This window comes from Tursiops truncatus, chromosome X (assembly GCF_011762595.2).
Source record: "Tursiops truncatus isolate mTurTru1 chromosome X, mTurTru1.mat.Y, whole genome shotgun sequence".
NCBI classification, from domain to species: Eukaryota; Metazoa; Chordata; class Mammalia; order Artiodactyla; family Delphinidae; genus Tursiops; species Tursiops truncatus.
Window position 1 is genome coordinate 127,053,864 of NC_047055.1, and position 25,526 is coordinate 127,079,389.

The 25,526-nt window shown below is 45.9% G+C and overlaps 1 protein-coding gene across 6 annotated transcripts; it reads left to right on the forward strand.

The window, feature by feature from the left end:
* The first annotated feature begins 1,928 nt into the window (after positions 1–1,928).
* LOC117310265 (arylsulfatase L-like) lies at positions 1,929–25,526 on the forward strand. 6 transcript variants are annotated; one of them, XR_004524442.2, is made up of 12 exons: positions 1,929–2,394; positions 6,927–6,971; positions 7,554–7,715; positions 9,008–9,129; positions 11,879–12,001; positions 13,594–14,017; positions 15,521–15,657; positions 16,753–16,887; positions 17,262–17,424; positions 19,856–19,977; positions 22,347–22,561; positions 24,651–24,785. XR_004524442.2 is itself a non-coding variant. In XM_033849407.2 (11 exons), exons 2-11 carry the CDS (start codon positions 6,949–6,951, stop codon positions 22,454–22,456), a joined length of 1,521 nt encoding a protein of 506 aa, XP_033705298.1. In that variant the 5' UTR covers positions 1,929–2,394; positions 6,927–6,948; the 3' UTR covers positions 22,457–24,592. The 6 variants fall into 6 exon arrangements, 5 of the variants coding, with proteins under 5 accessions (XP_033705298.1, XP_033705299.1, XP_033705297.1 ...); XM_033849407.2 differs by lacking the exon at positions 24,651–24,785 and having other exon boundaries at positions 22,347–24,592; XM_033849408.2 differs by lacking the exon at positions 24,651–24,785 and having other exon boundaries at positions 1,932–2,394; positions 20,671–24,592.

The window sequence follows — 25,526 nt, forward strand, 5'->3', positions numbered from 1 at the left end:
TGCCCACCCCTTAGGTGGTGCTGTGTGCTGGGGGCATGCATAGTACCCTGGTTTTGCTCCCGACACCTGTGTTTGCTCCCCGCTCTTCAATAGTGGCAGTTGTGTTTTTTTGGTCTCTTTGTATCTGTTGGGTGCAGAATTTGTCCCAACTGCGCATGCACGCAGTTATTTTTAGTCCCATTGAGTTTCTTTGTATTTCGTCGCTTAAGGAGAGGCGTGTCCAGGGACAAGCACTGCAGCACTGCCTCAAAGGGTCCCAGGTCCCAACAAAGGGTCCCAGGACCCAGCGTGTCCTTATTAAAGGAAGGGGTCAAATTCAACATCTTTTCTCTCAGGGGAAGTGGCAGGATAATTAAGTGGACACGTTCAGGTCAACCACTGCTGTGGATCAAACAACTTACTAGAAATGGAATTTGGGGCAAGTTACAAACTCTATTTTAATCTGTTCTCCAGCAGACATTTTTATCCCCAGGTTCTTTTTTCGTTTCTTTGATTGTCCTAAAATACACATAACATTGTGAACTCTACCATTCAGAGGGTTTAACACACCCACAATGTTGTATAGGCACCTCCTCTATCCAGTTCCAAAGCATGTTTATCATCCCGAAAGGAGACCCCTTACCCAGTAAGAGTCCCCCTTCATCATACCCTCTCTCCAGTCCCTGGTGACTACTCAACGTGTCCAGCCCCAAATCTCTATGGCTTTACCTATCCTGGACAATTTATATCAATGAAATCGTACACTGTGTGTCCTTCTGTGTCTGGCTTCTCTCACTGAGCATCACGTTTTTGAGGTTCATCACGTTGAAGCCTGTGTCCGTGCTTCAATCCTTTTGATGACCGTAATATGCCACTGCGTGGATAGACCCCTAAATGAACTCCAAATGGAGCAAAGACCTAAAAAAGGGGGCTTAAAAGGACAAAGCTCTTACCAGAAAATACAGGGTTAAAGCTTCATGACTTCGGACTTGGCAATGATTCCTTCGCTATGACACCAAAAGTACAAGCGATCAAAGAGGGAAAAAGATACATTTCACTGCCTCAGAATTAAAAACCGGTGTGTGTCAACGCATACGGCCAAGAGAGTGAAGAGACAGCCCGCAGCACAGGAAATTTTATTGGCAACACCCTCATGATAGTATTTCTGAATTCGAGATGCATTTTACTGTGCAGCCAGGTGGCAGTCACAACCTACCTGGGCAGAAACTTTCTGCCCGCACCTTCTGGAAAGTTCAGGAAAGTGCTGGTGACCTAGCATCGGACGTGCATGAGTGACTCACAGTAAGTTCACTGTTCTCATGACTGCAGGTTTTCCAAGTTGTCTTTTTTTGTCCCAGAAAGCTGCATCCAAAATCCACCAACCAGGTATAAGTAATTTCAATCCCTGTTCTTCCCAGTTTTCACCAGCTTTGGGGTGCGATATAGTCACATTGACACGGTGAGCTAGAGTCAGGTCTTCTCCCGCCTCCAAATACCCCCTATTCCCCGGAGGGGTCTTTTGGGGGGTAACTGATTTGCTTGTAGATACATCGGGTACATCTATAAATGGAACCTTACTCGGCCATAAAAAGGAACGAAACTGCACCATTTGCAGAGACGCGGGTGGACCTAGAGACTGTCTTACAGAGTGAAGGAAGTCAGACAGAGAAAAACAAATACCGTATATTAACACATAGATGTGGAATCTCGGAAAAGGATACAGATGAACTTATTTGCAAAGCAGAAATAGAGACACAGACGTACAGAACAAATGTTTACATTAGCGAATAGAAAAGAAAAAGAAATTGGCGTGCAGCCAAAAACGACTTTCCACCGAGAGTCACGTTATCAGGTAATTAAACATCATTTGTATCTAGAGGTAGTTGCAGCTTAGTCAGAGCTATTTTCTGTCTTCTGTTTATTTTGAAGGCGGATGCCAGAGGCGGCAGAAGCAGGACGTTTCAGGACTGTTCCAGAGGGATGTTCAAGGCAACTGCTTCCCTGCTTTGAGACACAGCCAGCAAATGCCCCGTCTGAATTGACCAAAGGCCAGGCGGGGTTCAACCTACTTGTGAATGAAAGACTCCCTGTTTCCAGCAAGAGTTGTCAGAGATCCCTCTGCAAGTGTTACAGTTTGTAAATGAGAACAGAAGGGCTTCTGTAGAAACCCGAAAAGCGCAGACAGCAGACGCCAGGGACTTCCCGGCCCCTTCTCTGGACAACCTAACTTGGTTTCCGTACGATCCTTGTTGCTCTGAAGAGTGAATCAGCTGGCACATGCGTGCACCGGAGAGAGGTCCTTGACTCAGAGCTGAGATCGTGTCTCCCGGCAAGAGCACCCAGAGGGCTGGTCCCCCCCGGAGAAGCAGCCGTTCGCTTACCTACAGCTGGCCTGGCCCAGAGACAGCCCTTCAGGTAACCAGCTTTTCTTGAGACGCTAGCAAGGCCGCTCCAGCCCGGCCAGCGACCCGTGGCAGCCCCCCTAAGCACGCGTGGCTGCAGGGCACACGGCAGCATCTGGCCGTATGTTAGCGGCGACTTTCTTAAACATGGAAAGCAAAGATAGGCATGTCAGATTTTTGCCTTGGGTGATGTCTACAAGGAACGCAGAATTTAGTTCAGAAAGAGCGAATGTAACCACGCGAAATGCTAAGAGATTTGGGAGCATGTGGATTGGACGTTGGAGAGATGCTAAGATTAAAAACTGAACCGGGTTTGGGAACAGGGCTCAAGTGTAGTGGAGAAATGAGACTTGCTGCCTGGGGTCTGGAGGACAGCGGGGAACCAGGGGTTGTAATTCTTTCTCCCCTGGAAGAGCATCAAAGGCTACATTATGGGTAATACTTCATTGCCGGGCTTTCTTTCTCTTTTTCTGTATTTTTTTGCTTTTAAATGGTCAAAGTATTTGACTTTTTTTTTGGTAAGTATTCTTTTTTTTTTTCTCTCAAATCTTTATCGGCGTATAATTGCTTTACGTTGTTGTGTTAGTTGCTGCTGTATAACAAAGTGCATCAGCTATACGTATGCATATACCCCATATCCCCTCCCTCTTGCGTCTCCCTCCCACCTTCCCTACCCCACCCCTCTAGGTCGTCACAAAGCATGCAGTTGATCTCCTTGTGCTTATTGAGATATAATTAGCAGATAACATTGTGAGAGTTTGCTGTATACAAAGGGTCAGTTTGATAACATTTCTATGTTGCAATATGATGGCGACAATAGCGTTAGCTAACACTGCTATCACCTCCGTAGTTGCCATTGCTTTTTTGTGTTGAAAACAATTGAGATCTAGTCTCTTAGCAACTTTGACACTTAACATTACAGCAGCAGCGTTGAGTGTAATCACTGTGGGTGGGTCAGCTCTCCAGAAAGTATTTACCTACATGTTGCAAGTTTGCATCCTTCAACATCCTCCCATTTCTCCCACCCCCCACCCCCTGCAACCACCACCCTACCCTCTGCTCTTTCTTTGTCTCTTTCTTATGAAAAGTTTTCTCTGGTAGCCAACATGGAGAAAAGCATGCAGTGTTCTAAGGGATAAGATGCTGTGTTCCTTGGAACAGAAGAATACGCTCCTTCTGTGCAGCTAAGTATAGAGAGCCTATCACTGAAGAGGTGAACCAAAGATTTGATAAAACTAAACCTCGTATGACATTTCCACCATGTGCTCAAGCGGCATATATACACTCAACTCTAACCCACCAGCAGAACAAGTAGAACCAGTCACGTTCCCTAGAAAAGTCAGAAGAAGCCCATAACATGCTTTTTCTGGGGGAAGAAAAAAAAAGATTAAAATAGATGTAAAGAAAACAATCATATCTACTTTATACTATATTATATATTTTCATATTTTTATATATGATTATTGTGTTTTATATATACATGTATCTATACATACATATACATAAATGTATTTATTTCATATATAAATACATATAAATTAAAATGTTCATATAGACCTCCTGAGAGGTAAAGATTTGTAGCCAAAAATTGCAAAATGGAACAAACGAAAGGGTACGGCGAATGCCGATGGTGTGAAACGAAAGCATTTCCAGCTTCCCCCCTCTGCTCAATTTGAGATACGCCATCCAAACTGTCTACATGTTAAAACAGGTCTAGTAGGCAAAGTCCCTGGTGTTCTGTCCTTGCAGCAGAGAGTGGAGTAGTTTCATCCACAACATACATATTGTATGAGTCCATCTCCATGACATTCTGGAAAAGGTAAAATTAGGGAGGCAGTAAAAGGATCAGTGGTTGCCAGGGGTTACGATGGGAAGAGGGATGAACAGGCAAAGCACAGAAGATTTTTAGGGCAGTGAAACTACTCTATATGATACTCTAATGGGCTGGGCGGGGTGTACATGGCATTGTACGTTGTCCACCCATGGGATGTATAACACCAAGAAAGAACCCTAAAGCTAACTCTGTGTCTGTGCAAACAGACACAATCACCTTGCAACAGGTCCCCCACCTGTACACCAGCTACCAGACGCGAAAAAGAGGCAGCAAGCCAGGTAGCTCACACCTCACTAAGATCCTTCTTCGAAAGGAATGAGGTAAATAAACAGCCTGGATCACGGTACGTCTCACCAGGCGTGATGGGAGCCCTCAGCCTTGATCCCAACTGAAAGCTTCCCCGCTACAGAGGCAGTGACCACAGAGAGCCATCCAGAGAAACCTGTCTGTGGGGTTTCTCGCTGCCCAAGCCCTGTCCCAGTTGCATGCGATGGTCATCCGGCTGACCACAGGTGCGCTGCCCTGTCCTTGTGCTGAGGAGGACGCAGCTTGGGGAGGTGTGAGAAAGCACCTGAACTGCAAGTGAGCTTGGAAGGAGCCACCTCTGTTTTGCAGGCAAGGGCTAATGTCCAGAGAACATGAAGCACCAGGAAATGTCAGGCTAGCTCAGAAGGAGAAGGGTGGAAGCACACTGGGCCATTTCTCCTTGGAGAAGGCCCTGCATACAGTGATCCACGCCTCTGCACACACAGCCAGCCAGCAGCTAGTCTGCACCTTCCCAGGGGACAGCTTAGATGGAGAGGGTGTCACTCTGAAAGGCTGGATGTCCCCAGCTCGGAAGCTCGCCCACCACGCGAGCCAACTTCTCTTCAAACAACTCATGAGCAGAGCTTCTGGGTCACTGCAAAAGCCATGCCAGGTCAAGGGCCACTGACCCCCAGAAGCCCCAAGTTGGCTTCCCTCATGTCTTCATGGTTCCTCATGGCCACAAACAAGCTGCCAGGGACCAGCATTTTTATTACACATAATGTTGCCCAGTCACCCATTGACATTCTACCTTTATTGGGTTTCCAGGGAAACAGAGCTAGAAAGTTAGCCCAAGGTGTGATTCTCACGCATCAAGGGACAGGGTTGCCAGTTATCTGCAGAAAGTAGCTGTTGTCACCAGACAGCTTTGTAGACACGTAAATACACGTGTTCTTCCCCTTTCCTATGATCGTTTTGTAGGGGCAGCAGCATACTCTCTTGACTCTTTTTTTTTTTTTTTCATTTAAAATATATTGGATAGGGCTTCCCTGGTGGCGCAGTGGTTGAGAGTCCGCCTGCCGATGCAGGGGACACGGGTTCGTGCCCCGGTCCGGGAAGATCCCACATGCCGCGGAGCGGCTGGGCCCGTGAGCCATGGCCGCTGAGCCTGCACCTCCGGAGCCTGTGCTCCGCAACGGGAGAGGCCACAACAGTGAGAGGCCCGCGTACCGCAAAAAAAAAAAAAAAAAAAAAGGTTAAGATGGGAAATTTTGTTATGTGCGTTTACCACAATCAAAAAATTTTTTAAATATGAATTGGAGATCATTTCATATCAATATTTTATCACTGAATTTTGCATTTTCCTTTATACTCCTGCCTTCTATATCGGGAATTAGGAATCTCTGGTCTGTTTGGCAAACTCTGCCTGTTTTTGGAAATCAAGTTTAATTGGAGGACAACAAGGGCCAGTCATCTGGGTTGTCCGTGGCCATTTCCATGCTATGACGGCAGAGAGAAGTAGTAGCGACAAGACCATCTGGGCAGAAAAGCCCAAAATATTTACCATCGGCTCTTGATAAACACATGTTCTACATTCTTCTTTATTTTGGCCGCGCCTTGAGGCTTGCAGGACCTTAGTTCCCCGACCAGGGATTGAACCCCGGCCCCGGCAGTGAAAGTGTGGAGTCCAAACCACTGGACCACTAGGGAATTCCCCACATTCTTTTTTTTTTTTTTTAAGTCACATCAGGACTCAAACGCAAAGGCAGACACCCCCAAACCAGCTGGTTTTTCCAGCTCGTCAGGCTGGAGCAGAATTCCAAGCAGGACAGAGCCACTCCAGCTCTGCCCACAGCCTACCTCCTACATTCTGCTCCCAGGTACGTTATTTGCACATTGGCTCCGTTTCACCCAAGGGCCTATCTCAAGGGCGTTCACAGCTTCCTCAAGCTGAAACACGTTCCACTGGAGCGGAACACCCACTTTGTCCAGAGCTTGTGCAAGTGAGAGCCGTGAACCACGACCTTGGTGAGGCCCCAGAATTCCAGAACCTTCAGCGGAAACGCGGCTTTGCTTCCTTGCTCCATGTATGGGATTTAAGATCCATCTGGACCAAACATGGTTCCTGGCAGCCACTCCTGGATCTAGAACACCTCGGGAACTTTCACCTACAGGGAGATACGTTTCTGTTCTGACAGAGTGCCTCAAAACCGATCACACTCTGACCTAAGCTAGAGCTAACAAAGGCCATGTTCTACGTTCTAAAGACAGTGTTCAGCAGTCGTAAAGCTTTTTGAGTAGGGAAGAACATTCATTCCTTGATGAGTTTTTAGTAGTTAAGATGTTATTGATAGCATCAGAGAGAATCCACGTTTCCCTTTCTCGTTACAGACTTACTGTCTGACTTCCTGCATTAGTTCATTTTCTGCTGCCTGTGTTAATATCAACCTCTTTATCTCTTCCAGGAAATACAAGGACAGAGAGGACATGTTACATCTGGAACACTCTTGGTAAGATAGGATGATGGGCACTCGTTCATCTTCTAGGTCTGCCTCTGTGTTCCTTCATGTCGCTTTCTCAGAATGCATTGATAGTAAACTGATCTTTCTAAATTAGTAATTGATCCCTCCCCTCTTGAGGATTCACGATTAATATACACGTTCCACGCACCCTTTCCTGGGAGGTGCTCCCCGGCAGCTCCAGAAAGAATTCCACCTCACTCTTTCCGATGCAGCTGTGCGTCAAGTCTTGCCATGGGGCCGGTGTCTGGTTTTCCGGGAAGCCCACGACACAAATTCCATCAGATTCAGATTTCCATCTTTATTTCATGACGCTGCTGGGGATTGGAACACCCTTGTCCTGCTGTTTATTTGCCTGCCCAGGGTGGCATCCATGAAAGGATGAGTTGTTTTTAACTTTAAAAAAAAAAAAGCAAGACAGAGAGAGAAAAAATTCAAATGCCTAAGAGGTGTATTCAAACTCTTCTGAAATGGGCTGATAATATCAAAGTCCCCTAAAAGAGGGAACCCAACTTCCCACTTACAGAAGTAGTGTCAATCAGGTGGAAAGCAGCATGAAGCCTTGTTGGGTAGCTTGTTTTTCAGGAGCTGGCTGGCTCTGACAGTCAGTGTGCTTCTGGATTTGAAGCCCTCAGCTTGCCGCAGTCTATCTGGTTCCCGTCCGAATATCCTTCTCCTGATGGCAGACGATCTCGGCATCGGAGATGTCGGCTGCTATGGCAACGACACCATAAGGCAAGGACCAGAGAATTGCTCATCTGACACCCCGGTGCAGAGGCCACTGCTATCGCAGCTGACCCTCGGTCTGTGCAGTTCAAACTATAACAGAATTGCACACACATCATTTCTCTGAACGCCCTTAATCCCGCCTTCTTCCCACACCTGCACGAACGCCAGCTCACACGCATCCTGTGTGTGAATAATCGCTTCACTCTTAAGTATGATCTCCATCAGCACAGTCTCTGGTAGCACAGGCACTACCCTGACGCTGCATCTGAGTCCCACCCTCACGTCCCACCGACAGTGCGCTGGTAGCGTGGAGTCAAATCTTCCAGTTAGGAGTAGCGTGCCCGCACAGCTGTGCTTAAAATGCGTGACCAGCAAGGACCTCTGTAGAGCACAGGGGGCTCTGCTCAATCCTCTGTAACGACCTAAATGGGAAAAGAATCTGAAACAGCATAGATACACGTCTGTGGATAGCTGAGTCACTGTGCCGCACCCCTGAAACTGACGCAACACGGCTCATCAACCCCACGCTAATATAAAATAAAAAGTAAAGAAAAAAAGAAGACTGTGTGTCCTCAGTGAGAAGTCACTCTGGACTCTCAATGCTGGATCTCTTATCGTATCTGCCTCGGCACCAGTCGTATATTGTGGAAACTTGGTCAATAATAACGCAGTGGATACTTCTTTGAGGTTTCAGAAGACATTTGAAGTTTTTCCACTGCCTTTTTTAAAATTACTAATTGTCATTGGACTATAGTTGCTTCACAATGCTGTGTTAGTTTCTGCAGTATAACAAAGTGAATCAGTTAGACGTATACATACGGCCACTCTTTTTTAGATTCCCTTCCCATGTAGGTCACCGCAGAGCACTGAGTAGAGTTCCCTGTGCTACACAGTAGGTTCTCATTAGTTACCTATTTTATATATAGTAGTGTGTCTATGTCCATCCCATTCTCCTAATTCATCCCACCCGCCCAGTATCCATATGTTCGTTCTCAACGTCTGTGTCTCTATTCCTGCTTTGCAAAGAAGTTCATCTGTACCATTTTTCTAGACGCCACATGGAAAAGATATGATACGGTATCCATTTTTCTCGTCTGGCTTGCTTCACTCTGTATCACAGGCTCTAGGTCCATCCCCAGCTCTGCAAAGCCGTTGTCTTTTGTTCGTTCCTAAGAACGCATGCATGTGTTAATTGGGGACTGGAAAGTTTTCTATTAAGTAGGATGTCACTATGCTCACGGGAAAAGCCTCTGTGTTTGTGCGCTAAGGAGTAAAGCAGTTAACGTCTCCGTCTGCAGGACTCCGAACGTTGACCGCCTTGCCGCGGACGGCGTAATGCTCACCCAGCACATCGCCGCGGCTTCCGTGTGCACGCCAAGCAGAGCCGCTTTCCTAACAGGCAGATACCCTCTCCGATCAGGTTTGTCCTTCCTTCCGTCTAACCACGCAGTGGGCAGGAACATGCTCTTTTTGACTAATCACGTGCGGATTCTCCAGTACAGTGGGAAGAGAACGCTCTAAGTCCCCCGTCAGATTGGAGTCCGTAAGAGCTATAGATAACGAGGTGACACTGGTAGAGCCCGGTGCATTTGATGGTCTCCTGTGATGTGGATAACCATTTAAGGCAGGCGTTGGCAAACTCTTTCTCGAAAGGGCGAGATATTAAATACTTTCATCTCTGTGGGCCATGTAGCCTGTGATACAGCTACACAGCTCTACTGTTGTAGCTTGAGAGCAGCTACAGACCTTACATACATAAATGAGCATGGCTGTGTTCTGATAAAACTTTATTTATGAACACTGAAATTTAAATCTCATATAGTTTCCTATGTTATGAAACATACGACTTCTGATTTTTTCCCCAACCATTAAATAAAACGTACAAAACCATTCTCCACCTGCAGGGGTTATGCAATCAGGTGGTAGGCAACATTTGCCCCGGGGGGCATAGCTTTTCAACCCTTAGTATAACATACGTAATAATCTACCCCGAGGGATATTAAGGGACCTAACAGGCATTATCATGACTCTGGTTGTGCAAAAGTTTAAGTAACCAAATATGTTTAATCTGAAGCAGAAGAGATAGGGGTCTCCGAAGATTGTTTTCAAATCTCTGCCCGCCGCGTGGAAAAGGAATTTCTTTTGCTCTCTGTGGCCCCAAGAAAAAGATCTGAGACCTCGGAATGATTTTAAAGAGGGAAATACGTCGACAGAATATTCCTCCCCTTCCACCTCAGGGGCTCCAAAATCATCCTCTCTTGCATTAAAAGTCATGCAGATCTTTTGTTATAAAGTTCTGGGGTTTTTGTTTGGTTGGTTTTGGTTTTGGTTTTAGTTTTGTTTTTTGAGAGGTTTTTGGTGTGTTTTCTTTTGTTTCTTTGTTTTTTTGGCTTTTTTGTTTTCTTTTGTTGTTTGTTTTTGGGGGGTTTGGGGCTTTTTGGTTTTTTGGTTTGGGGGGTTTTTTTGTTTGTTTTTCAGAGGGGTTTGGAGGGGTTTTTTCTCCCAATCTTCTATCTCCCTGGGGATTTGGGTAGAAAGTAGACTAAAAGTTTGAAAGTCTGTATAATGTCCTTCTGCCCTTTGACCCTGAAGCTGACTCCTGGGAGTAGGGACAGACTTCAGACCCTATATCAGCCGGAGTTCTCCAGAGAAACAGAGCCAACAAGATCTATCTATCATCTATCTATCATGTATCTATCTATCTATCTTCTATCTATCATCTATCTTTCCATCTATCATCTATCTATTGTCTATCATTTATCTATCATCTATCTATCTCTCATTTATCTATTCATCTATCATCTATCCATCCATCTATCATCTATCTATCTATATATCCATCTATCATCTATCTATCCATCTATCATCTGTCTATCCATCTACCATCTATCAATCTATCAGCTGTTTATTTAGGATCTACCATCTCTGTCTCCTACTCTGTAAAGAGATTTATTTTAAGGAACTGGCTAGTGTGACTGTGTGGTTGGCAAGTCCAGAATCCTCAGGGCAGGACAGCAGGCTGGAGACGCAGGTGGGATCTGGTGTTGCAGTCTTGAAGCAGAATCCCTTCTGTGTCTGGAAACCTCAGCTTTTGTGCTGGAGACCTCCAACGGACTGGATGAGGCCACCCACCTGCACGGGGGTCACCTCCTTTAGTTGAAGCCAATTGATTGCAGATGTTAACCCAATCTACACAAGACTTTCACAGCAACACCTAGACCCATGGACTAGTGCTTGCATGGCTGGGGACCGTAGCCTGGTCAAGTTGACCCATCAAAGTGACCCCCAGAGACCCTCCTATATATAGTTCTCTGCAACCTGCTCAGGGAAGAATAAATCCTCGACAACATAAGCTGAAACACCCCAACTTTCTTTGTCCTGACCTAGAACTATTTGGTTTTCACTAGCCTTCATTGAACCAGACGCATTCTTGAGGTTTTGGAAAATCTCAGAATTCTCCAATTTCCAAAGCATGATCACTGAGAACTTCATTCGCTCTTTGAACCAAGTGGATCCTCTCTGATCAGACTGAGCTGCAGTCATCAAAAAGGTCTAGGAGGCAAAGAGCATCTTCTAAATCGTGGGTTCTCAACTGCATACTGCAGAGCTTTATAAAAATATTGAACCTACATTTTTAAATGATTGGGTAGAGGTCCTGGATCTATCAGGGTCAGGATGAATTATGTCCGTGGTTCCCTACCTTTTCAGCACATGAGAATCATTTGGGGGGACCTTTTAACCATTCCAAATTCCACCCCAGACCAACTAATATCACAGTCTCTGGGGTGATATGATAACCATAGATATTCTGGAAACCCCTCCCATGATTCCAATGTGCAGACCAGTTTGAGAAGTACTGGATTCTATCAAGAGTTTGGTGACATCATAAAATCATTTTTAATTCTGTTTTCCTTTTCATTTAATTCTCTTTCGGCTTACAACCTTGACACAGCAGGACCGTAAGTCTTCTCGCTAACATTTTCGATTAATGAATCATTTCCTTTGCTGACAAAAATAAAACCCATGAGACCAACCCACGTCGGAAGTAAATTTTCAACTGAATTTTGAATAATGGAGATTTCCACCGAATGTTCTAAGTTAAAGTGATAATAATGATGATACAAATCGATGTCTGATTGTAACATTTCTTTGAAAACGATTGATCAAAGGTATGGTGTCCAGTAATGGTTACCGTGTTCTTCAGTGGACGGGCGTATCTGGAGGACTTCCACCAAATGAAACAACTTTTGCAAAAATATTGAAAGATAAAGGCTATGCCACTGGACTCATAGGTATGGACATTTTCTAAGTATTAAGCACATTACTTTTTTTTTCACATCTTTATTGGAGTATAATTGCCTTACAATGGTGTGTTAGTTTCTGCTCTATAACAAAGTGAATCAGCTATACATATATCCCCATATCTCCTCTCTCTTGTGTCTCCCTCCCACCCTCCCTATCCCACCCCTCTAGGTGATCACAAAGCACTGAGCTGATCTCCCTGGAGCACATTACTTTTATAGGGAGGTTATAGTCAAGTAAGAAGTTTGGAAATGAAATAGTTGGGACACAGTGGGATTTCTCATTTCTTTTCTAATTTTACCAAATTACCAAAAATTTTCATCATGCTGGGTTTCCCCATTTCCTGTCTAGAAATGTGACCACGCAGCTTAGAACCTTCCTGTCTGCTTCCATAAAGAGCAGGCTTATCTTTCTATACGTCAACAAACCGCTTACATCATGTGTGGAATGAATGAAAATTAGGGACGGCAGTTTCTTGAAAGGGGCTCAAGGAGTCATGATCATTATCATGTTATAGTAATAAGTTTTGCTAACGGTCTCCTTTGTCGATCAGAAAGAGCAAAGCTAACTCTTTAGCTCTTTGAATATAGAATCCAATAGATTCGTGGATATATCGCTCGGGAAATCACATGAGGTTTTCTGGGTGACGGACACCATTGGGCTGCTGAGAAGGTACACAGAGCGTATCAACGCTCCAGCAGTGACAGCAGGGGAGCTAATCACCTTCCACTGACTGAACACGACAGGTGGGGTCTGCAAAACCTGTCACCCACCACCACCCTGACTGTGATTATAATGAATTAGCAAAAGGGACGGAGAATTCTAAAGGCAGGAAATCTTTTGCTCACGCTGGTCACATCAGATGACGTTTTCTAGAGCCGTGTGGCCACTGTGTGCCTTGATTATTGCTCTCCTGTAGACAGTCGCAAAGTGGAGTCGACTGAATAAGGGTCACCAAAGATAGCAGGTCCTAACTGCTGGAACCTGCAAATATAACCTTACCTAGGGAAAAAGGGTCTTTGCAGATGTGATTCAGTGAAGGATCTTGACATGAGGAGATGATCCTGGATGATCCAGGTTTCCTTATGTACAAGGACAAGCGTCCTTTCAAGAGGGAGACAGACACATATCTGACTACAAAGAGGAGATAGTGAGACCATTGAGGCAGAGATGGGAGGGATGCGGCCACGAGCCTGGGGACGCCTGGAGCCCCCAGAAGCTGGAAGAGGCGGGAAGGACCCTCCCCTGGAGCCTCTGGAGGGAGCACGGCCCTGCCCACTTGCCTTGATTTGGGACTTGCCCTCCAGAACTGTGAGAGCATAAATTCCTGTTGTTTCAAGCCACCAAGTTATGGGACTTTGTTCCAGCAGCACAGGAAATGCTGCTACACAAGGTCCTCATTCCCTTGAAGTGACCTGGCCAGGCTGTGGTACAAACAACAGCAAACGCTACCCCCACCTCCTCTACATCCCCACCTCATCCCACCACCCAGCAGAGAGCCTAGAACTTGGCAAGCACACCATACCCACGCCCCCAGGGATGGTCGGACCGTTGTCACGTGTGCGTACTTCTTGCTTTTCAGGAAAATGGCATCTGGGTCTCAACTGTGAATCCTCCGATGATTACTGCCACCACCCGCTCAGCCATGGCTTTGACCATTTCTACGGAATGCCGTTTTCCATGATGGGAGACTGTGAACCCGGGGAAGTGTCTGAAAAGCGCGCAGGCTTGGAGCATAAACTCAACGTCTGCTCGCATGTCATGGCGTTGGCCGCCTTTACACTCACCGCTGGGAAACTCACTCGCCTGGTAGCGGGCTCCTGGACTCTGGTCATCTGCTCAGCCATTGTGGCCCTGCTGTGCCTCACGACCTCCTATTTCATGGGTGCCCTGATTGTTCACGCCGACTGCTTTCTGATGCGAAATCACGCCATCACCGAGCAGCCCATGTCCCTTCAAAGGACGACGGCTCTTATGCTCAAGGAGGTCTCATCCTTTGTCAAAAGGTGAGTATCAAAGGTGGCTTCAGGATGAAAATGAATTCGGAATCTGCTTCTTCTGGAATGGGTACTGGCGTGGTGAAACGGTCCCAGCTCAGAAAGACATTTTTTTGGTAAAATGGGGCATAAATGATGTTCCCTGGAACTCAACTGGATCCGTTGAAACAACTGACCAGTCAGTTGAAATTTGCTGCTGTTCCTTCTTATTTTAGAGCCAGACCAGGGAATTCCCTGGGGGTCCAGTGGTTAGGACTCTGAGCTCGCACCGCAGGGGGCACGGGTTCTATCCCTGGTCTGCAAGCCACGTGGCATGGCTAAAAAAAAAAAAAAAAAAAGAGCCAGTCCAATTCTTTGAGCACCCCTGGTTACCACAGGGGTGGTATTTAATGAACATATGAAACTGAATCACCTGTAGGTTTTGCAATAAATTCTAAGTATTTTTAAAGCTCTACCATCAGGACCAAGCGGTCCTGTGGCTAACTTCAGCCTGGATGTAAATGTGAGTGACAGTGACAAAGAGACTTACCAGGCCAGACCAGGAGGGACACAATGAAAAGCTTCACCAAACGGAGGCCACTTTGTGCTCCCCAAAGGGGTTCCAGTAGAGTGGGTGACTCCATGGAACCCCAACTTACCTGGGTGGTGATCATGTTCCGGAATATTCTTAGAGAGCTTTTGATGGAATTGCCAAATCTGGGTCAGGTGTGAAGCGAATACTTGGCTTTCAAATTAAAACAAATTAACCTGATGTGTCCTTATTAAGTCTAAGAGCTTCACCTTTGCTTCTGTCCTTTAAGGGTGTAGATTAGACCATAAAGATCAGGTGAAGACAGGGGAAGGTGAGGAATTGTCTAGATTGGGGAGAATCAACTTGAGATTAATAACCCCATATACATCATTTTGAAAGTGGGTTTTTTCATGACTATTCCACACCCTAAACTTCATTGCATAAGAGCAGTTGTCAAGAAAACTGAATGTGCAAATCACTTATTCTTTCAGCTAAGTTGGAAATCGAAAAATATACCGAAATAACAATAAAATGAAAGTCAGACCAGATGGCATCCTGGTATTCTATTTTACTTTCAGTCATCCGAAGTCCATAGAGTTAGAAAACGATAATCAGGAAGAAAAAGACGTATAAAATCAGTGTGGAGGGACTTCCCTGGCGGTCCAGTGGTTAGGACTCTGCGCTTCCACTGCAGGGGGCACGGGTTCGATACCTGGTCGGGAAGCTGAGATCCCACATGCCGTGGCATGGCCAAAAAATAAAAAAATTCGTGTGGACTTTTCCAAAGACTTTAGAAGGAAGAAAGTCATCACACTGAAGATTCTCAGACACAGGAACATCGCGCCGTGGAACAGATCTACGCAGCTGCTGCTGGTGGGTAGAGCAGCACAGTCGTGTATCTGAGTAAGGACGTGACAATGGAAATTTGTATTTAGCATCTGTGGGAGCTCAATCTCAGGTTGACCAAAAAATAACTCCCATCACATCGTATCTACTTTCAGAAACAAGCAAGGACCTTTCCTCCTCTTCGTGTCCTTTCTACATGTCCACACCCCTCTCATCACTACCGAGAACTTCCGAGGGAGGAGTCCCCATGGGCTGTACGGGGACAACACAGAAGAGATGGATTGGATGGTGGGTAGGTACCTTTTCCAGATGAGAAAGTGATGGTTCCTCGTCCAGAAACTGCAGGAGGGAAGGATGTAAAGAATGAGAAGACCAGGGCTTCCCTGGTGGCGCAGTGGTTGAGAGTCCGCCTGCCGATGCAGGGGACACAGGTTCGTGTCCCGGTCCGGGAAGATCCCACATGCCGCGGAGCGGCTGGGCCCGTGAGCCATGGCCGCTGAGCCTGCGCGTCCGGAGCCTGTGCTCCGCAACGGGAGAGGCCACAACAGCGAGAGGCCCGCGTACCGCAAAAAAAAAAAATGCAGACCTGGTCAGACTGTATAAAAAAGCAACACCCAAACACCAAAGAAATACACTCGTTTTTTTAAATCTGTAACTTTTAACCAACCACCTTCCCCCATTTTTTCCCACCCCTCACCCTCACCTGCAGTAGCCATCAATCTGTTTTCTCCTTCTGTAGATGTGGCTTTTTGGATCCCACATATAAGTGAGATCACACAGTATTTGTCTTTCTCTGTCTGACATACTGCACTGAGCATAATGCCCTCAGGGTCCATGCATGTCGCTGCAAGTGGCAGGATTTCCTCCTTTCTCAAGGCTGCATAATAGTCCGTTGAATGTACACAACACATTGTCTTTATTCATTCATCCATCGATGGACACTCGGGTTGCTTCCATGTATTGGCTATTGTAAATACTGCTGCTATGAACATGGGGGTACAGATATTTTTTATGTGACTCTAAGAAACTTAGAACTGCCACTGAAAACTATTCTTCATCCATGTACAAATGCCTTTGTCACCGTCTTTCCCATCCTGTTCCCTATTTTTCTCTGTAATCTTCTTTTGCCTCATTTGTAAGGGTTCACGACGTTGTCCTATGCAGCAGGTACACTTGTAGCTTTCCTGAAACTTTCTGGAAACAGGATGGGGCACATACAAAGACATATGTCAATCTTAGATCGAAGATGCTTAAAATAGCACAATTATATTACTGCTGACTCCCATTAAGCTTTAACACTGAAGACTCATTTAAAGGAAGCGTTCCAAAAATCCGGTGTAAGAGTTTCTTCTATTTTGACTGGCACACACGCATCTATTCTTTGCAGGGCAGATCCTTGATACCTTGGACACGGAAGGTTTGACCAACAGTACCCTCGTTTATTTTACGTCGGATCATGGGGGATCCTTAGAGGCTCAGTTTGGAAACCATCAATATGGTGGCTGGAATGGGATATATAAAGGTAAGGGTGAGACATTCCCAGATCCATGTGTACTGGCTTCATCTCTTCCCAGTAATTCCCAACGCTTTCTCTGGAATGGGAGTTTACAAAGCAAAGTCACAAAAACCAAAGGAACCCAAATGATCGTTGTGGTCAACAGAATAATGTCCCCAAAGGTATCCATGTCCTGACCCCCGTGTGGTGGAAAACCAACACCCAGAATAATAAATAAAACAAAATCTATGCTCTGCCAGGGAGGAACTAAATGTCATCATGTAATTAAAGAGGGAGGGAGAGAAAGAGAGATTTAAAACGGATGGAAAAGGTTAAATCACCCAGGTAAGGAACACTTTGGGTTTTCAATCACATTCTTTCCTGTTCATGTTTAAACACAGGTGGCAAAGGCATGGGCGGCTGGGAAGGTGGGATCCGGGTCCCAGGGATACTCCGGTGGCCCGGGGTGCTGCCCGCTGGCCGCCTGATCCACGAGCCCACCAGCCTGATGGATGTCTTCCCCACCGTGGTCCAGCTGGGGGGTGGCCAGGTGCCCCATGACAGGTACAGAGCAGCCCGAAGAAGGTAGTTGCGTTTTGTGTAGAGCCAACATGTATGTCAAACATCACTGTCACTTTTGTTTGGCATAAAACATCCGTGAGATCAGTATCGGGAAGAACGCTCATCATTCTCTGCTGGGATCCAACGTCGGCTTCATTTTACGCACAAAATGTCCTTCTCTTCTCAGTCTTAAGTGGAGCCATTTGATAATAAGGACGATTGTCACTGAAACGCATCAATGAATTTACTAACGATTCATCACAAGAGATTCCTTTTGATGTAGTGTGGTAGGGACTTTTCATGATCCCAGTTTTTCTTATTTTTTTTATTTATTTATTATTTTATTTATTTATTTTTGGCTGTGTTGGGTCTTCGTTGCTGCACGCGGGCTTTCTCTAGTTGTGGCCGGCGGGGGCTACTCTTCATTGCGGTGCGCGGGCTTCTCATTGCGGTGGCTTCTCTTGTCGCGGAGCATGGGCTCTAGGCACGTGGGCTCAGCAGTTGTGGCTCGCGGGCTCAGTAGTTGTGGCTCGTGGGCTTAGTTGCTCCACGGCACGTGGGATCTTCCTGGACCAGGGCTCGAACCCGTGGCCCCTGCACTGGCAGGTGGATTCTTAACCACTGCACCACCAGGGAAGCCCGATTCCAGTTTTTCTTCCTTTAAAAATGATAGAAAATTTGGGAGGAATAGAAAGAAAATAAAATTATTTCGTAAACTTGACAACGTAGAGATGAATACATAATTAAGTTATATGATACCTATGTACTATATATATTTAGATATATTATATATTTATATTTTATATATTTGTATAAAATATTCAGTATATATAGAGAGATATATATGTATATATCTATATATATTTAGACACTTTATGCATGGACAAAAATTTTAATGGCTTTACAGTATTCTTTCAACTAACCTCTTACAGGTGGACTTCAGCCGTGTTCATTTTGAAAAAAAATCTGGCTTTGTCATTTTACTGCCTGTCATAATTACCTTCTTAGTAAAAACCCCTGGAAGTTGAATTCCTGGGTCAAAGTGTGTGGCCAGTTACTAAACTCTTGATACATTTTGTCAAATTGTTCCCTAGGAATTGCTACTGGCTGTATGTGAGAGCATCTGTTTTTAAAATAATAGAACTAAAATCAGTTTAATTTATACATGTAATTTATTTATTATATAAACGACACATACAGTATGTGTGTTTGCACATCTACATATATGTGTGTTATCATTTCCACTGCTTTATCAGCAGAGATGTTGAATATTACATTCTCCTCTTTTCTCTTCTCTTACATTGAATATCATGTCTCTGGTTGATTTTTTTTCCTCCTAACTGGCTGCTAATTTTTAACATTAATTTATAATATCTCATTTGTTTTAAAAATAAAAATTTGTCCATCATGTATATCACAAATGTATTTTGCTAGAAGATAAAATTCAGCCATATATTGTTGCTTGGTTTTATTTATATATACATTTATATATATTTATACACACACATATGTAAACGTATGTGTATGTGTATATGAATACACGTTTGGAAATGAAATGATATATATTGTGTATATTCATGGTGTATATATATATGTGCTATAGGTGTGGTGTATCCATGCGGTATGCATATATTTTATGTATATATGGTGGGTATATATATCACATATCTATGGTATATGTATGTGGTATGTGTATATGTATATTGTATATACAGTATATATAATATATAGTGTATATATTGAATATATAATACATATATTGTGTATATATTATATATTGCATATATAGTGTATATATGTCTATTTGTATATAATGATATATATTGTGCATATAAGGTATATATTTTTTATATAATGATGTATATTGCATATATACACTACATAGGCATATAGATTTCTTTTATTATATATACTTATGAAATGATTCCAGGTCTTGTTGAAGAATGCCGCATGTTCTATAACGACTTAAAGCTCAAATCCAGGGGCTTCCCAGGTGGCGCAGTGGTTGAGAGTTCGCCTGCCGATGCAGGGGACACGGGTTCGTGCTCCGGTCTGGGAAGATCCCACATGCCGCGGAGCGGCTAGGCGGTGAGCCATGGCCGCTGAGCCTGCGCGTCGGGAGCCTGTGCTCCGCAACGGGAGAGGCCACAACAGTGAGAGGCCCGCGTACCGCAAAAAAAAAAAAAAAAAAAAAGCTCAAATCCATACAGAACCAAGCAGGTGTTTCCATTTTGTTCTGCTATTTGTGCCTTCAGAATAAGGCTGGGGGGACCATTACTTCAGCCGAGCAAGCTGGACCCTCCAACATCTTTTAGCCGAAGGCGCTGTGTGCAGGCGGCTGGGGTGCTGACTGCCCCGGGGCGGCCCTGGGCTTGTTAAGGCCACGCCCACCTTCCAGCAGCCCCGCCCTGAGTCCCTGTGCTCCTGCCTGTAGGGTGATTGACGGCCGGGACCTGCTGCCCTTGCTCCTGGGGACAGCCCAGCACTCGGAGCACGAGTTCCTGATGCATTACTGCGAGAGCTTCCTGCACGCAGCCCGGTGGCACCAACGGAACAGTGAGTAGCCTGCCTGAAGGAGTCATGTCTTGGCCTCCGTTCGCATTTTCTGCTTCTTTGTGGCTTTTGCATGTCCACGCGAGCTCCTTTATTTCCTTCTTGGCGGTATTTTTCTTCTGATGCCGGCAACGTCCTTTCACTGTCGATCATCCCGTGGTGATCGGAAGGGAATTCTCTGGTCTATGGCTTTCCCGTCCCCCAGCCCCATGAGGTGAGGTGCAACTTTTATCATCACACACACACACTTGTACACACACAGGTGTTCCAACCTGATTCTAACCTTTCCAGTCTGTCCTCTTAATCTATATTTGCTTTCCACGTGTCTTAACTTCATGACACCATCTCATACCTGTTAGATTAACGATAACTTTGTAAAACAAGCAGTAACATGTTTAGTGAATAATTTTTGCACCTCAAACTTTTCTGGGCTGTTGTGGCCCAACAGTCCTTTCAAAAGAATTGTAAAATCATTTGCAACTATTTTTTTTTAATCCCACAGGAATATCAATATCCATTGTCTTCAACGTATAAATGATTTTGGGGGGGAAAGTGGTATCTTTACAATATCAAGTGTTCCCAAACTGAGGCATGTTATGTCTCCGCACTTCTTATTGAAAAGCTATTCGTTTTACCAAGCACTTTGCTCCCTTACCAAGTCATTTCATTGTATTTTAATTGCTTCCATATTTATAGCTGGATTCTCCATCATCGTCTGACTGGAGTTGCTTGAGGTTTTCTGTTTCTATGAATCTTTTTAAATCCAGCTCTTGGATTTACTAAACAACTATATTTTTAAATTTTCTAACTGCTTGAGTTCTGCCTCTGCCTTGGTCTGTGGTAACAGACTTTCAGCTATTTGAGTTTCTTCTCTTTTCTTCATTTCTGTTTCCCTCTCTGTTATTCTGCATTTTGCCCTGACATTTTCTCCCTTTTTTGTGGATTTGCCTTAAGGACTTGGTTTTCTTCCAGGGTTTGGGAAGGCCTATAGCCCTCTTGCAATTCAACTCACTCTTTTTTCTTTATGCCTCAAAACCATTCTCTGGACATGTCCAGTTGTCTGAAACAAGAATAAAAGAATACCTTTTGGAATCCCCCTTATTTGAGGAAGTTACCAATAGATTTTTTAAAAATCTCCCTCCTTTTCCTGTCCATCCTTTCCAGTAGTATCATCATCGGGGATGATTTTTATTGCTACATTTTTGGGTTTTTAAGAATTTCATAACATAGATTTCCTCTTTTAAGATTAAAAAAAAAAAAAGCTTTCATTCAGGGACTTCCCTGGAAGTCCAGTGGTTAAGACTCCGTGCTTCCACTGCAGAGGGGGACGGGTTCAATCCCTGGTTGGGGAACTCAGATCCTGCATACCATGGGGCGTGGCAAAAAAAAAACACAAAAACTTTCATTCAATTACCTAGCACAATCTACAACTATTTATGCTTACGGATAATTTTTATTGCTACATTTTTGCTTTTTTAAACTTACATACTATAGATTTCCCCTTTTACGATTTTTTAGAAAACTTTCATTCAATTGCACAGTTCAGTCTACCAGCATTTATGCTTAGGGATGATTCCTATTGCTACGCTTTTGATTTTTTAAAGTCACATATTATAGATTTCCCTTTTTAAGCGTTTTTTTAAACTTTCCTTCAGTTCCATAGCCCAACCTTCAAGCACTGCTGTGAGTGGCACCGATACCTGGGATCAACGTTCATCCTCTTTTCCTTTACCCCGTGGCTGCCCCATTACCGAACTTCTCCTCTCTCAGTTATTGGGCAAATATCTCAATTTTTTTTTCAAGGTAGATAGGGAGTGTGTTCTTACTTTTTTTTTTTTAACTTTTTGTTTTTCGGCTGTGTCACGCGCCATGTGGGATCTTAGTTCTCCAACCAGGGATCGAACCCACGCCCCCTGAATTGGGACCGTGGAGCCCTAACCACTGGACCGCCAGGGAAGTCCCCTGTTCCTACTTGCCATGTCTCTTCGACGGCCCCCTCACCGGCCTCCCCAGGTCCACTCTTCATCCCACTCCCATTGTCCACTTAGCCCTCCATGAAAACCTTTCCAGGACCACCCACCATACCGATTCCTCCCTGTGACATGAGCCAGCCCCTCCCCTTCTCTGGGGCAAGAGCTCGGACCCTAGGAGCCCCCGGTCACCAAGCTGCAGCAGAACCATGCCCTGTGATTCTAGAACCTGCAGTTACTGCCTCAGGGCCTTTGCACGACCCGTCCCTGCCATCGAGAACATGCTCAGGAGGCTGACCGTCCTCCGTTCTTGACCTTCACGTCCCGCATCCACTATGACCCCACCCCGCACCTTGCACACGTCCGCCTTCCATCACCTGGACCGCTTGTATTTTCTTCCAGGCATCCGGCACTCTTGGCAATCTTCTCATTTCTGGTGTCTATTTACCGCTCTCTGGCCTGAGTCCCCTCCCTACGACTCTGTCTGTCTTCTCTCTGTACTCATCTGCTGAACGATGAAAACAATCACGGACATTGAGTGAGTGTCCTCCGATGCCGATGAACTCATTTTACTCTGAAAACCCCAGCAGATGACAATTCCTGTCCCCAGTTCACAGGTGAGAAAACTGACACTTGTTAAGACAACAGGTCGCAGGGATTCCCTGGGGGTCCTTTGGTTAAGGCTCCGCGCTCCTAATGCAGGGGGCACAGAGTTCCATCCCTGGTCAGGGAACTAGATCCCACGTGCCACAGCTAAGACCCAGCGCAGCCAAATAAGTAAATAAATATTAAAAAAAAAAAAAAAAAAAAGACCGCAGGTCACCATAAATGCTTCGAAGGGAACAGAAGCCAGTGTTCCCATAAAAACACCAAACCACAGCGGTGCCAGCCTGGGAACCAGGGCTTGCGCAGGGAAATCTGGTGGCTGTGGGGACGAAGGGAACGGGATGCCCGTCTGACCACAGGTCTTGGTTGCCCACACTTGCTGGCTGCATGGGGACCCCTGGCCTCATTCTCACTCTCCTGTCCAGGTCCCAGGAGCAGCCCCAGCCCTGCCCCGTCTCCCTCCCTGGTCCTCCTACACCAGGATCCAAGGGAGCCCTCCCACCTGGTCCTGGAAGAGGCACGGCCACCAGAGTCCCGCTCACTGCCCTCTGGTTACATGTGTGGCTTCCCCAGACTTGCTGCCCTGCGAGGATGCGGGGGGATGCCAGAGGGAGAGTGGGGGCCTCCTTCTCCGCGCAGCAGGAAGCCGCAGGGCTCAGGCTGTGCAGTCCTGGGTCTGACCCACGGCGGGGGGCAGTGCTGGTGTGAGGACAGCCTCAGTCTCTCCTTCCATTTGGTCAAAATCGCTTCCTGAGGCTGAGCTAGATCTGGTGCCAGCTGACCTCTAAGTAGTAAGTCTTCTCAGACGCTGGAGGATGTCTTACAGATGCATGCTACTCTCTCCCTCCCTTCTTTCCTTCCTCCTTCCTTCCTTCCCTCCTTCCTTCCTTCCCTCCTTCCCTCCTTCCTTCCCTCCTTCCTTCCTTCCCTCCTTCCTCCCCTCCTTCCCTCCTTCCTTCCTTCCCTCCTTCCCTCCTTCCTTCCCTCCTTCCTTCCTTCCCTCCTTCCCTCCTTCCTTCCTTCCCTCCTTCCCTCCTTCCTTCCTTCCCTCCTTCCCTCCTTCCTTCCTTCCTTCCTTCCCTCCTTTTCTTGGTGGAACCTTCACAGCTAGAGAGAAGCTCAGGAAAAACATCACTGAGAATTCACTTAGGAAACCACCGTCAAGACAAGTAATTCATTCCTTTTTGTAAACAGCTCTGTGGCGCTCTCCCTCACCATCTTAGCTCCGGCTGCCATAACAAAAGACCACAGAGCAGGGAGCTTAAAGTAATGCACACTTATTTCTCACAGTTCTAGAGGCTGGAAGTATGAGATCAAGGTGCCAGCACGGTCTGGTTCTAGGGAGGACTCTCTTCTGGGTCAGATTTGGCCACCTTCTCCTTGTGTCCTCATGTTGGGGAGAGAGAGCTCTGGCCTCTTTCTCTTCTTATAAGGACACAAATCCCATCCCGGGGGCCCCACCCTCACAACATCGTCTACCCCTAATCACCTCCCAAGGCTCTATCTCTTAATCCCATCACGGTGGAGCTCAAGGCTTCCACAATGAATCTGGGGTTGAAGGGGTGGAGGACACACATTCAGTCCATGATATTCACGTCACCATAAAATTCACCCTTTTCGAATGTAAAAATGGAGTGACATTTAGCACTTCACAGTGGGTGCAAACCTCACCGTCATCTAGCTCTATAACATTTTCATCACCTCCACAATGAAACTCCAAACCCATTAAATACTCACTCCCCAATCCCCCTCCCCCAGCCCCTGGTAACCATGAACCCACTTTCTGTGTCTGTGGATTTGCCTGTTCTGGACGCTTCCTACAAACGGATCACACACTGTGTGTCCTTCTGTGTCTGGCTTCTTTCTCTGAGCAACGTGTGTTTAAGGTCCATCCACGTGGCAGCCTGTGTCAGAGCTTCACTCCTTTTCATGGCTGTGTGATATTCCACTGTGTGGATGGCCCCCATGCTGTGTATCCATCCATCACTTGATGGACACCTGGGCTGCTTCCAGCCCCTGGCACTTGTGAATCGCCCAGCTCTCCAGCAATGTGTCCTGTGTCTCCATGCCAACCCTCCCCAATTCTTGCCCTTCCTCCAGGAGGGGCAGTGTGGAAAGTCCACTACGTGACCCCAGTGTTCCACCCAGACGGAGCCGGTGCCTGCTACGGGAGAGGGGTCTGCCCATGCTCTGGGGACAAAGTAGCCCATCATGACCCACCGTTGCTGTTTGACCTCTCGAGAGACCCTTCCGAGGCCCACGCCCTCACGCCAGACACGGAGTCCTCATTCCATGAGGTGATGGAGAGAATCACAAAGGCCGTGGAGGACCATCGCCGGACGCTCAGCCCGGTTCCACTGCAGCTGGACATGCCGGACAACCTCTGGAAGCCGTGGCTCCAGCCCTGCTGTGGTCGGTTCCCCCTCTGCTGGTGCGATCGGGAAGCTGACCCACAAGAGCCGACCGCCCGGGAAAACTAGGTCCCCGCTCCCTAGAGATCTCCGTTGGGGTCAAAATAAAATGGCCTGAAGACAAGCTGTCTGCTTGTGTGGGGCTGAATCCTTTCACCAACTCTAAAGACAAAGTGTTACCGAATTCAGGTTCAGCTTCTCACCGCTCAGGAATACAATACTAAACTGGTACAAACGAACTTATGTACAAAACAGAAAGAGAGTCACAGACATAAAAAACAATCTTATTGTTACGAGCGGGCAAAGGGGGTGGAGGGATAAATGGGGAGATTGGGATCAACATATACACATGACTATATATAAAATAGATAACTAATAAAGACCTGCTGTACAGCACAGGGAACTCTACTCAATACACTGTAATAACCTCTATGGGAAAGGAATCTGATAAAAGGGTGGATATATGTATATGTATAACTGACTCACTTTGCTGTACACCTGAAACTAACACATTGTAAATTAACTATACTCCAATTAAAAAAATAAAGTTATTTAAAAAAAAGAA

Excerpts from the sequence above, each read along its gene's own strand:
- LOC117310265 (XM_033849405.2), top strand. The coding sequence starts at position 6,949 with ATGTTACATCTGGAACACTCTTG. Across the intron at positions 7,716-9,007 it reads TATGGCAACGACACCATAAG|GACTCCGAACGTTGACCGCC; the intron begins GCAAGGACCAGA and ends CTCCGTCTGCAG. Across the intron at positions 19,978-24,650 it reads CCGGTGGCACCAACGGAACA|GAGGGGCAGTGTGGAAAGTC; the intron begins GTGAGTAGCCTG and ends CCCTTCCTCCAG.